This window comes from Neolamprologus multifasciatus, chromosome 13 (assembly GCF_963576455.1).
Source record: "Neolamprologus multifasciatus chromosome 13, fNeoMul1.2, whole genome shotgun sequence".
In the NCBI taxonomy this organism is placed as follows: Eukaryota; Metazoa; Chordata; class Actinopteri; order Cichliformes; family Cichlidae; genus Neolamprologus; species Neolamprologus multifasciatus.
Window position 1 is genome coordinate 18,969,629 of NC_140451.1, and position 15,465 is coordinate 18,985,093.

General features: G+C 39.3%; 1 protein-coding gene across 1 annotated transcript; it reads left to right on the top strand.

The window, feature by feature from the left end:
- The first annotated feature begins 77 nt into the window (after positions 1–77).
- Positions 78–15,220, top strand: xpo5 (exportin 5). Its single transcript, XM_085182691.1, has 32 exons — positions 78–334; positions 857–978; positions 1,067–1,139; positions 1,220–1,357; positions 3,606–3,788; positions 3,885–3,911; positions 4,010–4,195; positions 5,037–5,113; positions 5,198–5,375; positions 5,460–5,543; positions 5,644–5,769; positions 5,851–5,941; positions 6,039–6,167; positions 6,587–6,702; positions 6,794–6,949; positions 7,138–7,179; positions 7,274–7,363; positions 7,484–7,683; positions 7,763–7,865; positions 8,551–8,732; positions 8,844–8,944; positions 9,035–9,131; positions 9,243–9,378; positions 9,550–9,648; positions 9,722–9,768; positions 9,995–10,104; positions 11,161–11,220; positions 11,331–11,425; positions 11,512–11,619; positions 12,418–12,555; positions 12,945–13,109; positions 13,374–15,220. Exons 1-32 carry the CDS (start codon positions 233–235, stop codon positions 13,518–13,520), a joined length of 3,708 nt encoding a protein of 1,235 aa, XP_085038817.1. The 5' UTR covers positions 78–232; the 3' UTR covers positions 13,521–15,220.
- Positions 15,221–15,465: the final 245 nt, after the last annotated feature.

Here is a 15,465-nt window from a genome sequence, read left to right on the forward strand (position 1 = left end):
ATTTGTATAGACGATCTTTAAAAAAAAATATCTTAGACTACAACTCCCAGAATTCCCACTCAACGGCGAGCAAAGTGTTCAAACGCGCGAGTAGCGGCAGCAGAAGCAACGGCAGCACATTCTGTACACGTTGGTACCTCCCTGAGTGTATCGCTCGTCTCACTGTACTGGAGGTGCTTTGCATAAGGGAGTTGCTTTCGCCTCAACAGTGTGTTAGACGCTACCTGAAGTCATGGCTGACCAGGTGGCCGCCATGTGTGATCAGCTTGTGAAAGCTGTGAATGTGATTATGGACGCAGAAACAAGTCAAATTTACCGACTGGAGGCCCTAAAGGTAGCATCGTTAACGCTTGCTAGCTAGCCGCTAAGTTTGTTGAGCTTGTCATTCATTTGTGAAAGGAGAATAATGTACTGGCTTAGCCAGATAAATTGGGCTATTATACGTAGTTTCCTAGTAACAGCGCTGTTTATACGGTTCATGTATGTTGGTTTAACCTGCAATGATGATAGCCATATGCTTTACGAGCTAGCCGGCATGCCACAATTATCACTTCAACACCAGAGCCACTGTGGACTCATATTCATGCCATTAACCACATGGTGAAAAGACAGAGCTCAATTTAATGAGGCTAGTTAACCAATTCCGAGTAATTCTGCCCCTAAGAATAACTCTAACCCTAGCTGCTAGATTAGCATTCTGCTATCCAAGTATTTATATGAATGTTTGTAAATTAGCTGTTGCTATCTGACGTATTACACGTGTATGGTAGTGGTGAGTTCACACAAGTATTCCTTTAAAGTCTTATAACATTTCCTGATCTTTAAAATTACGTGGTTTCTTTTTTCTTCTCTTCAGTTTTGTGAAGAATTTAAAGAGACGAGCTCCTTGTGTGTCCCATGTGGCTTACAATTAGCTGACAAAGCCCAGCCAGCAGTAGTGAGACACTTTGGTTTGCAAATCCTGGAGCATATCATCAAGTAAGTTGAAGGTGACTGAAGTAAATGTAATAAAGAAAACGCATGATAAGGGATCCATGTTTGACAGAAAGCTAATGTCTCTCTGCAGATTCAGATGGAACGACATGCAGCAACAGGAGAAAGTCCACCTGAAAGAGTGCGCCATGCAGCTGTTATCAAATGTAAGTGTGATTTGTGAAAGACACTTCACTTCACAGTTCACAGTTGTACTGCTCTGATGCCTTCTATTGTCTCTTTTCAGGGTACTCATTCGATCTTGGACGAGGAGAGCCACATCAAAGATGCCCTGTCACGAATAATTGTGGAAATGATAAAAAGAGAATGGCCTCAGCATTGGCCAGATATGCTGAAAGAGATGGAGACTCTCACTAGCCAAGGGGTGAGTACCCTGTGCGGTGCAGGAAGCTCAATTTTTCCTCATCACACTTGTTTCCTCAGCCAGCATGGATTCAATATGAGAATGGAATAACTTGCATGCAAATAAAGGCCAGTTTACTGGATTACTCATTCATTTCCCCATTGCCTCATCACGTAAACTTGGGCACTGGGATAACGTCACCTTCCAAATATGAACGTAATAACCCTCATTCCGCTTCCTTGTTTTATCACTAAACTGTAGACCTACTTTTATCATTAATACCCACTCTGAACTCTGAAGGGATGAACAAAGTACTTGTGCAGTATTATAATAATATCTAAGTGTGATAGTAGTAGTATGTGTGTGTGTGTGTGTGTGTGTGTATATATATATATATATATATATATATATATATATATATATATTTTTTTTTTTTAAAGGATATACAATTGTTAAGAAAATAATTTTTTAGTTGGTTGCTGTATATTTAGAAAATCAGCTACATCCTATGTGTAGTTATGGGAATGTGGTAGACTGATTAAGCAGTTGCTTGAATGCGGTGTTGTCTGTCAGTGCACCTAAATGGAGTACACATAGGGCTGTTCGATATAACGATATATATCGGATGACGATATAAAAACGTCAATCGTTTCATTTTACGCTATTGTTTGTTTCGTGGTGTCGCAAAATAAACTGTTTACGGCAATATTTTTTTCACCGTTTTGATGGTCACTGTAGTGGCTATATTAATTTCTTAAAGTTCTCTTTTTTTATATTTACTATAACCACACTACCAATGGACAAGCGCCTGTTTTTTTTAATGCGTTGTCCTTAGCAAAACGACAGTAAAACGGTAAAACCCTCACGCGTCTGCTTGTTTATCTTCCACATAAACCTTTCACAATAAAGCTCAAGATCCTGTTGAGACTTTTCAAAATAAACTGAATCACGTGAAAGAGTATGCAGAGTATTTACGGATGCGAAGCAAAAAAGAGCCATCCTGTGCTAAAAAAATAATAAACCTTAGACTCAAACGTTAGAACAGGCTTTCCCCGCAGCATGCCGTGTACTCACAAAGAAAATGGTGGCAGTTACAACTTATGTCTAAAAATGTATAGTTTCATGCATTGGTTAAAACATTCGGCTCCAGCTACAGGATGCCCAGCTGGAAACACTTCATGCAAGTCGAGCTGCCCGAGATTCACAGAATTTTCAGAAAATGTAAATTTTTGTGATTTATATTGTTATCGGGACGATAGATGTCTTATATCGGGATATGAGATTTTGGTCATATCTCACAGCCCTAAGTACACACTGTCATTTGATCTTAAACCCTGATCGATTAGGTTTAATAACTATTAAAACTCCTTTTGTTTTGTTTTTTTAAATTTTACACCTTTAGAAAAAAAAAAGGAGTTAATGCTGCTGTGCTATGTGCATAAACTTAACAGGCTGTATATAAAAGACAGACATAACCATTCCACTGCAGCTTCACCCATTAGTTTTGAACTTGCCATTTTAAAAACATCAACATTCATTTATTTGCATACTGCCTTTTTGGAGCCTGTTCCAAAAAGGCAATCATAGAACAAGGGGGCAGAGTGCTTATTTATAAGCTGAGGTTAAGAAACTTGGTTAGCAAAATGCATTTATAAACCTTACAGCTGCAGTAGAAGGAAACAGATTTCTCATTATTAGTGCTAAGTAACAGATGAATAAAATACTATATGTCACTCAGACTTTTTGGATGGTCTGTAGCAAATTGAAGACTGTATATTTTCCAGATATTTTTTTTTTAAAAAGTATTAAAAGTGCTCCAAAAAGCTTGAGCACATATAAACACCATATGCTGCTTGATAAATGTATACAACTCTTTCATGCTGAAACAGCAAACGGCTTTAAGGCTTCCTGAGATCTGTCAGTCCCCACATTTATGGGGGCGTTCTTTAAACATAATTTTTTTTCAGTGGGGTGAACAACTTAAAATGCTAGAGAGATGTAAGCATTTGTAAGCTTGTGCGTGCTTATCCTTTAATGTAATGACAAGCAGTCAAGCTTGGAGCATGTTTTTCATGGATGCTTAAATGTTATTAGGTCTGACTTGATAAAACTATCATTGCATCTTTTATGGAAAAGTGAGCATTCAGACACATTCTTGATAATGCAAGCTGATTTGTCACGAATCACTTCTTTAAAACTGCTGTCACAGCCACTTAAAGCTAGATAAAAGCAAATCAAGAAAAAGAAAACTTCCTCTTTGCTTTCACAGGAGGCCCAGACAGAGTTGGTCATGCTGATCCTTTTGAGGCTGGCTGAGGATGTGATCACCTTCCAGACGTTGCCTACCCAGCGACGCAGAGACATACAGCAGACACTCACCCAAAACATGGAAAGCATCTTCACTTTCATGATGGGCATTCTGCAAATTAATGTGGAGGACTATCGTAAACTGGTTAGTGGAGTCCTGACCTCATTTGTGTTGCAAGAAAGTAGAAATTTAAGAGTAAACTGACTTTACAATATTGGTCTTCTTTTTGTTTTCATCTAGAAAGGTTCTCCTGGAAATGAACTGCAGGTAAGAAAGCATCAGTGTGTGCCTGCTTTAATATTCTAAACTTTGTTAATCGACTTGATTACTTCCCATTGTCCCCTTCTAATTTTTCATCCACACAGATGAGAGCTCACTGTCGAGTTGCCGTGGCTACGCTGAATACACTCGCAGGCTACATAGACTGGGTTGCTCTGGTGTACATAACCTCCGGAAACTGTCATCTGCTGGAGATTCTGTGTCTGCTGCTGAGTGAGCCGGAGCTGCAGCTCGAGGCAGCGGAGTGTCTGCTCATTGCTATGAGCCGCAAGGTGAGTCGCTGGGACAGTATTCATGATGGCTTTCAAGAGATTTTGTCTCGGTTTGTCAAGTAGGCACTGTTGTATGCAACCTTCTTTTACGAGATGATAGAATTGCCAGACAAGCTTGTCCAGTTTCTTTTCCCAGCAGGTTTTATCAGTGTGATCCACTGAATATACTAATAAGTCCTGCAGAATTGTGTTTCGCTGTTAAATTGCTTTAACGTTTATATGCATTGTGCTATTATAACCATAATTACATGAGCAATGCACAAGTCTAATCACGACACGTGAATCATACAATGACAACAAGGTATGAGTCTGAACAAGTTCATGAGTCCATTTCCTCTAGGTTCCAGGTAGGATTAAGGTCACCTATTGAGCTCATATCCCGGTCATCATAACTGACTTGTTTTTTTTCTTTTATTGGACAGAGTCATAAAATTTCTGCCATAATAGAACTTTGAGTAGAATTTCTAATGATCATATTAATAGTGTTATATTTTCAGCAATAATGACGAAGGTGCTTTTGTCCTCGCAGCAGATAGAACCGCATGTTTGATTTGGCAGAAATTTCACACGGGATGCTTGTTTGACACAATCCTCCCCATGGATGAATGGGAATACAATGAGTAAATAAGTGTTGAGGATGGGAAATATTTGTTTAATCTGTCTTTTTAAAAATCCTTATACACTTTGAGAGATTTTACTATTAAAATAACTCTATTTTTGATAATTTAGAGGCTTTCTTTTGGGGATTTAGAGTAGTCTTGCAGATCAGACCGGTAATACTACATTATGGTAAGCTATAGTTTTTTTTACTACCAATTAATAATCTGTCATTCTGCCACAGGGCAAGCTGGAAGAGAGGAAACCATTCATGCTTCTGTTTGATGATGTGGCCATCCAGTATATTCTTTCTGCAGCCCAGTGAGTACAGCTTCTCTCCATGTCTCTGCAGGCTTCATGCTACCACTTCTACTGCAATTTAAGGGTTTGTGTGTCTGCTTACAGGACAGCAGATGGACTTGCGATATATCAGAAATCCGCAGAATCATCATTAAGTAGCCGTGACTCAGAGCCCTCTATGTGTACCTCTAGAGCAGTGGAGGTGGTGGAGCGGCGTTACATTTTCCTGAAGAGGCTCTGTCAGGTCTTGTGTGCTTTGGGAGGTCAGCTTTGCTCATTAGTGGTAAGTTTGGCTATTTTTAAGCACTTTAGATATTCGTTTTTAAAGATTGAAGGTTGGTAACAGTTTCTCATCTTTTCTCCCCAGGGTTCAGACGTAGAGGTTGAAGTACCTGCAAACCTCAGCAAGTACATGGAAGCCCTTTTAGCCTTCACTACGCATTCCAGTCAGGTGAGATACCTCAGGAAAAAGATTGGACCCTTTTGAAGTAAAATTTCATTTGAGTGAAAAGCGTGTAAAGAAAATGACTTTTCTCTTTATTTCACTGCAGTTTTTAAAGTCTTCAACCATGGCGACATGGGGAGCTTTGTTCAGACATGAGGCTCTTTCAAAGGATGCAGCTGTTGTCAAGATGGCCGTCAAATTTCTCAGAGCCTCTATGACCAACTTAGTTAAGGTGAGGTTGTGGTGACAGCAATATCATTCACAGTGTGACCTAAAGCCAAAGTGTTAATAACTTTCATCTTCCCCTCCTTAGGCTGGGTTCCCATCCAGAGACAATAACCCAAGCTGCGAGTACTCCCGTGTGGACTTTGACAGTGATGAGGACTTCAACTCTTTTTTTAATTGTAAGTACCGGGGATTCAAGTTTTGCTTCAGTAGTTCTGACTCTTTTATTTTGTGCAAAGCTTTATGGTTTTCATTGTTTCTTTTGGTGCTTTGCAGCTTTCCGAGCGCAGCAGGGGGAAGTTTTGAGGAGCACATGCCGCATTGTTCCTCTAGAGGCTTTCCGGATAGGAGCAGAATGGTTACAGTATCAGATTACTAGCCCAATAGATACTGGAGATAACGCATGTAAGTAGTCTTTGACACAATACCAAAGAGGAAATGATCACTGTTTTCACACGTGTTTTGGTTTTCTACTTGAAGGGATTTTTATGGCCATATGCCGATAGTTAATTCATCATGTAAAATACGTAATAATATTACAATGTGTGTCTGGAGCCTGGAGTTAATTGGGAATCTAGAGCAGTCAGTTTGGGAATAGCAAACTCATATTGCTACTAACATATAAGCTTTACAGTATCCTTTCGAGTCTTTTAAGGACTAAGCAAAAATTGGGGAAGCGCTGATATATTATTGGCTGATATTGACTCTGATGGCAACTTTTTTCGTGCAGCACATCCTTAGCAAAACGTTAAACACAAGTTTCATTTCCATATTGATGGCTGAATCTGCCATGAATGGGCGCCTCTCCCTTTGCATCTCTCTAGCTAAGACTGCAGAGGGCCTGTGTTCCCTCTTGTCCCCTTCAGTGGTCCAGTGGGATGCAATGACGGTCTTCATGGAATGCATGGTCTCGCAGATCATTAAAAGTGTGGATGAGGAGGTAAAGTTTTCTGTAACAGAATGAAAATAGCAGTGTAAAAGTAATCGTAGTCAAACTAATAATAAAGGCTTTCGCTCCTTCTGCCTTGTAGAAGTTACCCATTGATCAGAGCATGGAGCTCCTGCAAGCCGTGCTGAACTACGAAACCAGAGACCCGCTCATTTTGTCCTGTGTGCTCACCAACGTCTCTGCCCTTTTCCCATTGGCCATACACAGACCACACTTCCTGCCACAGGTCCTCATCAAGGTAAGCTGAGCTGTTACTGGTTCCTGAATAACATTTACTATGTGAATGTAGTTTGTCAAAAATCAATCAGAAAGTTCCTCCTGTCACACATTTTTGCTCGGTGGTGATGTTTCTTGTATTCACACCTTCAGCTCATTTGGAGGAGTTTCTTTTAATAATGTGGATTTTGAATGATTTTTGTCCTGCAGCTCTTTAAGGCCGTCACATTTGAAATTGATCACGAACCCAAAGTAAGTTTCCTTCATTTTTACTTCAGTCATTTTTACTTCATCTTCATGACAACTGTGAAAAACAATAAATGTATTCTCCTCCTGATGTCTTCAGGCACCTTGGACTCGAGCTGTGAAGAATGTGAGGAGGCACGCCTGTTCTTCCATCATAAAAATCTGCCGGGATTACCCACAGTATATGCTGGTAATGGACTATTCTATTCCAGTTAGCTTAATAACTAATGATAATTTGTCTTTCTGAAGTACACTTTTCCGTATAGAAGTAAGTTAGTGTCTTTAATGATGCCCTTTTTTCTTTCTACAGCCTTGTTTTGAGATGTTTTACAATCATGTGAAGGAACTGTTTTCAAGCGGAGTCGCGCTCACTCACATGGAGAAATGCGCCCTGATGGAAGCTCTGGTTCTCATCAGTAACCAGTTCAAAGACTATGAGAAGCAGAAGGCGTTTGTAGATGAACTGATGGCCTCAGTGGTTGCAGAGTGGACTTCAAATGAGATTAGGCAGTGAGTTTGAATTCTCTCAGTTTGCCTCAAATTGAACACGATAGCAATAAATGATAGTTGTCTCTTCTTTGTTTTTCAGTGTGTTGTGGAACCCAGACACATTCCTGTCCTTTATTGGAGCAGATAAGGTGGTCACGGAGCAAAATGAAGATGCAGATACAGCAGCCATTAATAGAGGCAGAGTAAGTATATAGGCGTGAACTCATTTATGTGGAGGGATACTGCCATTGGAGATCACTGTAGGTTTGCTTGTCTCACTTTTGTGTAATGACAAAATGTTGGAAGGGAAACAGACATTATTTGACCTTTTAAAGACGTTGCACATGGACGTGTGCTCACTGACGAAACTTGTTTTTTGCGTTGTGTAAGTTGTTTATTACGTAAGCAAAGAAAAACTTTCCAGACAGAATGTGCCATGTCACCAATTTTTATTTATTTATTTTTTGCACCAGCCACAAAAGCTCATATTTCAAATTCTGACGCAGTTTTTGGCTTGTCGTTGGAGTTTATATTTTATTAATAAACAAAGCTGAAAACCATCTGGGTGTAGGCCCTGAGGTTTTGTAGCAGCTATGTGACTGTAACTAGGTGTAGCAAGGCTTTTAACCTAATCTAACGCAGCATGGTTAAATTTGCTGATTAGAAATAAACACAGAGTGCAGCTGTGGCAAATGGAAAAACCTTTTTTTAGCTATTTGTTGATAAACAAAATTATTTGACAAACTAAAAATGCTGGTGATAGATATGACACAAAATTTCAAAGTTATAAGAACGGATAAAAATTGCTTGTAGTTAGTTGTAACAAGGTAACTTGTCACTGTTTAATCCTTTTTTTTGTATTTTCTTTTTAATTGAATCCTCCTCTAGTTGAGCTTCTGTTTGTATGCCATATTGGCGGTGGTGAAGCGGGCACACTGGCCTGCAGACCTGGAGGAGGCCAAGGCTGGTGGCTTTGTTGTGGGCTACACTCCTGCTGGAGCTCCCACGTACAGAAACCCCTGCACTGCCCAGTTTCGGATTTTGCTGCCCAATTTACTAGCACTAATCAGGTGCGCTTGTACCATGATGTTACAGAAATTTGTAAAAAATGATTAATTATCCTTTTTACCATACTGATATGTTGATCATTGACTTTCCCCTCTTGTTATTCCTCACTGCAGGACCCACAACAGTCTTTTCCTGCCTGAGAACATGGCCCGTGTCAGTGAGACCTTCAGCAGAGCTCATGAGATCATGGATAGTGAGAAGAAAGTGGTTCTTGGTAAGAGGAGTTTTGTCCACACTTTTTACCAGAAGTCGGCAATCACCTTAAAAAAGACTGTGGTCAAACTTAAGTGCATCCCGTCTACAGGTCTCTCTCATCATCTTTTGGATATTTACGACTCTCCCGTGTGTAAAACCACGATAGAGCGCATGCAGGGATTTTTCTGCACATTATATGATAACTGGTGAGAACTGTGGCTTTGACAGCTTTAACCCAAATTTTTCTTGGCTTTTTATATACTTTACATGTTGTTAAATTAAGTTTACCTCCAATTTTGCTGTTTTTATCCATGTAGCTACCAAATCCTGGGAAGTGCAGGTGTGTCCCTGCAACAGGAGTTCTACAACATCGACAAGTTGGCTGAAGGAATAGCTGGCTCTGCTTTCGTCTCCCTCGACCATGTGCCCGATCACAGACTTCGCCCAATGATTCATATCCTTATTTGCTTTTTTTTCTTCATTTGATTTGGTCAGTCCCTCCCCCCAGCTTCTTTTCCCCTTCTCCATGTTCCAATTCAGTGATGCACACTGGCCTGCAAGACCCGACATAATTAAAACTGAGCTAAAGCTTTACGTAAATTTTACATTTCCTTGACAAGTGTACGTCTGTTTCTGAGGCAGCTGGTGCTATCTTGTCCCCAGGAGTACTATGAAAGTCTACTCTGCCCTCTGCTGGGACCATTGTTCGGCTACATGCTGCAGGTCAGGATCTCCACACCCACTGTTCTCTTCTTTTAAACTTTTTAGCCTAAAATGTTTCTTATTACTGCTTCAGAGACTCAACATGAGGTGGCAGGTCATCAACCAGCGGACATCTATCAAGTAAGTTTTGGCACAGTGTTTGTGATCAAATGAATTTTCAGTCCATAAGACAAAAATAACACACATACCCCAAATATAGACCATAATGAAGACTTTTCTTATCTGGAATGGAAATTTTTCAATTGCCGTTTAAAAAAAAAAATAAAAAAATCACTGCTTAGTTTTTCCTCATAATTCACCTTTTTGTGTGGTTTTTTTTTTTCTTTCTTTTTTTGTTTTTTTTCAGTGGTGAGCATGACGAGGAGGAGTTGGTTTGTCAGGAAACCCAAGTGACCCAGGAGATGTTGGAAGAGCAAGTAGTACGCCTGCTGACGAGGGAGGTGCTGGAACTTCTCAGTAAGTAGTGTCTTTAGTACCGCTTCCCACTCGCATACATGCTCATTCTAATGCACTATTGCCAAGTTGTAAAAGTTGAGCTTTTGGAGCTAATGTTGGTTTCAGAGCACATCAGAAAAGTGCAAATCTCAGCCACAAAGACAAAGCTGTAATTCTACATTTTGTGGTAGATTTTTCTATCCAGTAGGATTTGTCTTTGGTGAGTGATAAGATTATGTCTGAGTTTATCCAGATTATGAGAAGTATAAAAGCACAATACATGCATACATACATACATAACAAACAGTTGTACTTTTTATGCCATTATTGAACAAGGAGCCACTCACAGAAGGGCTGCAGAAAAGATGTGAAACTCTGCGTTAATGACTTCTCCCTGAGCTCTCTGGAGTCAATTAAGAAGCTAAAAGTGGAAGTGTTTGCAGAGAATTTCACCTTCTTATAAACAAAAGTCATACAAAGTCTGATTGGCAGATAATATTTGATTGATGATGTTGCTGCCAAAGTGGTATTTAAAGTACTAAATTTAAGATCCCCTCCAAGAGTTGAATCTGTTCATCTGGACGTAGAGTTTTCAGTAAAAAGGGAAAGACCATCTCTGAATCAAGGAAATGTTTCTCCCACTGAAAACGCTACGTCCACATGAACAGAATCAGGTTTTGGGGATTTCCTTACCTGGATGATTGAGCATCTAATCAAGACACTAAACTTAAGAGTGCACACTCTTTTTCAGCTTGCATTGTGAGTGACTGCTTAACATGTATTTTAGTTTGGTTTAGTTTAGTTTGATCACTCATCAGAGCAGAAATGCTGGTAATTTTGAAGTGTAATTCAAAGAGAGCTTCTTTTTTGAACATGAAGGTTTTTGTGAATTGATAGCGGCTTAGGGAAATTAAGGATTTTTGCTGTTACTGTGCATTGTGCAATGAATGTCCAAGGTTTTGTGTCTATGTAGTGGGTTGGGTTGGTTGTTTGTTTGTTTTTTAGCTGTCTGATAAGGTTTTAAAGATGGAGGTTCAGTTGTCAAAACATCACAATTGTCTTTTCCTTTTGTTTTAGCTGTGACCTGTATTTCCAGAAAGGTATCTGAACCTGCAGCCAATAAGGAGGAAATGGATGGTAAGAGTTAAACTGGAGAATTTGAATTAACTGGATGATTTTTATTCTGGCGTATCTCTTTATTTTTAATTAAAATTTGTTGTTGTTGTTGTTGAAACATGCTCTTGCAGAGGAAGATGTGATGATGGATTCAGTGCAGTCAGCGTCTCCTGCTCAGCCCACAATGGAGCTGACAGAGCTGGGGAAATGTCTCCTGAAGCACGAGGTCGACCTAAAACACATCACGTATCATTCAGAGGAAAGCACAGTTGTACATTATTAAAAACGTAATGCTTCTTTTTCATTTCTCAGAACCTCTACATGTCCCTGCTGACCCTGTCCTTTACCTCACTTTCCTGGAAGGATGCCACCAACTGTCATCGCACTGCTTCCCTGGTCTGCTGGACTCTGCTGCGGCAGGTAGCACATTTAATCTACCCTAAATACAAGGCAGCAGCTTTTTTTGATGCTCTCATCACACACGTTGCTTTTATGCACAAGCTGTCTGGCTATATTTAACCCAGATGTCTTTAAATGTGGGACTCAAGTATGCACAACAGGTTCCCGAGGACTGTACTTTATAATGAAATGCTACGTAAGCAAGAATAAGTTGTGCATTTGTTTAGGATTGATTTCAGCATCACAGTGTATATATGACTCAAAACATAAGCCTGTGCTTAGTGTATTAAAGGAGATTTTATTAAGTAAGATTTTTTTGGGTAACAGTGGTGGTTTATAGCACAGAGGACTGAAGTGCTATAGGCTTACATAGGAAACGGTGGTTGGCATCAACAGTACATTTTTTTACCTTTTGAGGTTACGAAAAAATACATTGCACAATTTTAAATAGCAATATTTATGGATTTGTAAAGATGTGATGAATTATCAGCTTAACATCAGTATAGGCCAAATGTTCATGTTTTAATCTGGTGTTTTTCTGTCAGTTTTGCATTTGGGTGCTTGAAGATGGTGTGACAAAAGGCTAAAGTACCTGAATGTTATTCATGTATAATGAAGACTTCTTTGATTCTCTGTAACAAAAGAAGAGAGTACCAACAAAAACAAATGCCAACAAAACAAAATACATAAGACATTGGTACTGGCGTCAGGTAGCATCTGTATGAAAGCAGAATTTAACAAACACAAATCTAACAATCTTTGACCTGGGAGGTGGCTGAATAAGTGTCTTGCATAGCTTTATATTTCTCTTGTCTCCAGGTTGTTGCGGGTAATCTTCTTACTGAAGCTGTTACGTGGTTCTTTACCAGCGTTCTCAGGGGCCTTCAAGTTCATGGGCAGCATGAGGTCTGCAGCTCTACCCTCTCTCAGTTGGCAATGCTCATCTATGAAAACCTGGTGAGGCAAATTTTGAACATATCTGACATATTTACATATTTGCTCCTTTTCCCCCCCCGCCCTTTAGAGGACTTATTTTACTTTCACTACTAATTAATCTGTTGTCTATATTCTGCTTTGACCTATATAACGACAGATTATAGTGATAAAGTCTTGATCAGAATGAAAGATTTTTCAAGATGTAAACTTACAAAAAAACAAACAAGAATTTGCAAAGCTGGAATCGGCGAAGATTTGAGAGTTTTGCATGACAAATAATGTCTGTCTTTGGGATGAAGTAAAATGTACTTTTGTTTTGGAGACGGGTGTAATACATTCCCAAAATTTAAGTTTCATATCATCTTGCTTCCTTATATTGTATCCTTTTTAAATGTCTGTGTCCCTGTTAGCGGCCTCGCTATATGGAGCTGAGAGGAGTGATGACCCAGATCCCAAACATCAATTTGGAGGCTCTGGACCAGTATGACCACAGGCTCATGGACCCCAGTGCCCAGAAGTTTGGAGAAAAGAAGAGAAAAGACCAGTTCAGGAAGCTTATTGCAGGAACTGTTGGGGTAATGCTACATTTCCCCACTAGAGAGCAGTGCTTCTCTAGTATATCCGACTGTAGATGGCTCATTAGGAGTAACCATAGACGCTGGCCTTTTAGTGCAAGTCATTACTCAGCAGAGTGATTCTGGCTGTGTTGTAAATCTTCTGTTCGCCGCAGCAGAAAAATGTTCAGCAGCTCAACAGGGCCGGACAGTCTAATGAAATTCTTTCCTGCAGGTCTGGGATAGCTGTGTTTAACCTTTCCTCTACCTGTCCCCTGCCAACAGAAAGCTCTGTGCCAGCAGTTCAGGAAGGAGGTTCATATCCGGAATCTTCCATCGCTCTTTAAAAAGCCGAAGCCAGATAAGGATATAGTGAACAATGAACCTCTGGGCCTGGCAGCTCTCTTCTCTCCCAAGAATGATGCCCTGTAGGAACACAAAGCGAGTCAAGACTTCACACTGATTGAAGACGGAGTTGTGTGTACGGACCACTGTCTCTCCTAAACATCCTCCAGCTGGGGCAGTGTGGCACTACCTAACGTATCTGTCAACACTGGTGTTGCTTCAGTAGGTCGTCTTTTCTTTTAACCTACATTGTGCAATGCCGCCGTTCATGCCTTATAACTGCTAGTCATTTGTACGGTCAAGTATCACAAAGTAGAGGACTTTTTTTTTTTTAAAGATCCTTTTGCACATAAATGAGATTTGTAGACTCTACAGAATCTGTAGGGATTATTTCAGAATGAAGTTCTTAATTAATATTTAACCATTAATATTTGCACGGCTGCAGAAGCTGTAAAGAGCCACAAGACTAGTTTTATTTAAGACTTTTCTGCATTCTTATTTTACTTTGGGCTTCTTCATTTTTAGTCGCTGTATTTTTCCATTTCCCAACATCAGGACACAAGAGGAACCATTAAGTGTAGCAACTTGCAGTTAATCATATCCAAGTAGGCAAAGCAAGTAAAGCAGGTCGGCGTGCAGTTTCCCTGTTGGGGTACGATGAGGGAAAGAGTGCATTTGTGTTATGGCATGTGGACAGGTGGACTTGTTTTGTTTTTTTTGTTTTTTTCTTTACAAAAATATTTAAAGAATACATTTTGGAGGTTAGTGTTGGCAGATACGTTGGTACCCATGCTGCTGTTGCATCCCGCGTCGAAAAGAAAGATCCGATGGGGGAAAAACTGCTGGTGCACATTTCTCTGTTCACTATTTTTGTTTTGGTTTTTTTTTTTCTATTGACTGGACCAGCTTGAATTAATTTTCTGATTCTGAAGGATGTGCTGATGGTACCTCAAGTGTGATGTTCTTTATAATGGGGTAAAGTTCCTCTGTCTATGTATAAACTAAGAGGGGAAAAAGTAATGGATTATATGAATGATTTATTGTAGACGTAAACAGAACAGCGGTCTGTTTTGCAGTTATTTTTTGCCAGTTCTTCATATCGCCACATGTGAAAACAGCCCGTGTACTGTTTCGAATTGTTAATTTAATGCAGAGCACATATCATACTACAAATGATACAACCGCAGTCTGTGCCAAAACACTCATTGTAAATTTGTGAGCAGACAGTTGTCTGACAAATCTAATTACATGTAACTTAAGGAGTATTTAACAGTGGACTCAACTAATGTGTAGCTTAATCCAAGTGTTCCTGTTGTGTTCTTGCTGTCTGGTTTTTGTTTTGTTTTTATTTTTTTATTTTCAATACTGGTTTTGCCAACCAGGAAGAAAGGTGAACCAGCACTACATTCCTTTATTGTCCAAGGGATTGTTTTTCAGGATAATTTGTTGGATGAGTTTTGCTCTTATGGAGCCATCAAAGCAGTTTTGTTTTGTTTTTTGTGTGTTGGTTTTTTTTTTTGTTTTTTTTTTAAATTAAACTCTTCACATCCTTTTTCTACATCTTGAATGCTGTTGAACCTAAAGCAAGCTGAAGTACTTCGTTAGTTATCAAAACTGTTTTCCTTTTATCATCAAACTGTTTCCCTGTCTTTATGCTGATTGTTCACATGTGGTTAGTTTTAAAATGTGTTCAACACTAAAATGTAATGTACAAATGAGAAAATAGGCTTTTTAAAAGTGTAGTGTGGTTTATATTTTGGTTTTTGAATAAAAACAAAAAAACAGTATCTTCATTTTCTTTTCCCCTCTATTTATAGTATATCATTTACAGCACGTAAACATATTTTTCTATAAATTAATTTCCAGATGCAGCATCTAAAACATTAGAATGACCTTAATGGGGATGTAGCTTTGAAAACTGAAACTAAATCTTAAAAGGGGGAAAATACTTGAAAGATGGGGAATGTTTTAAGACTCCCATATTTGTTGTGCTTGGAGTTTAAAGATCTATTGATAGATTTATTTTTTTTTT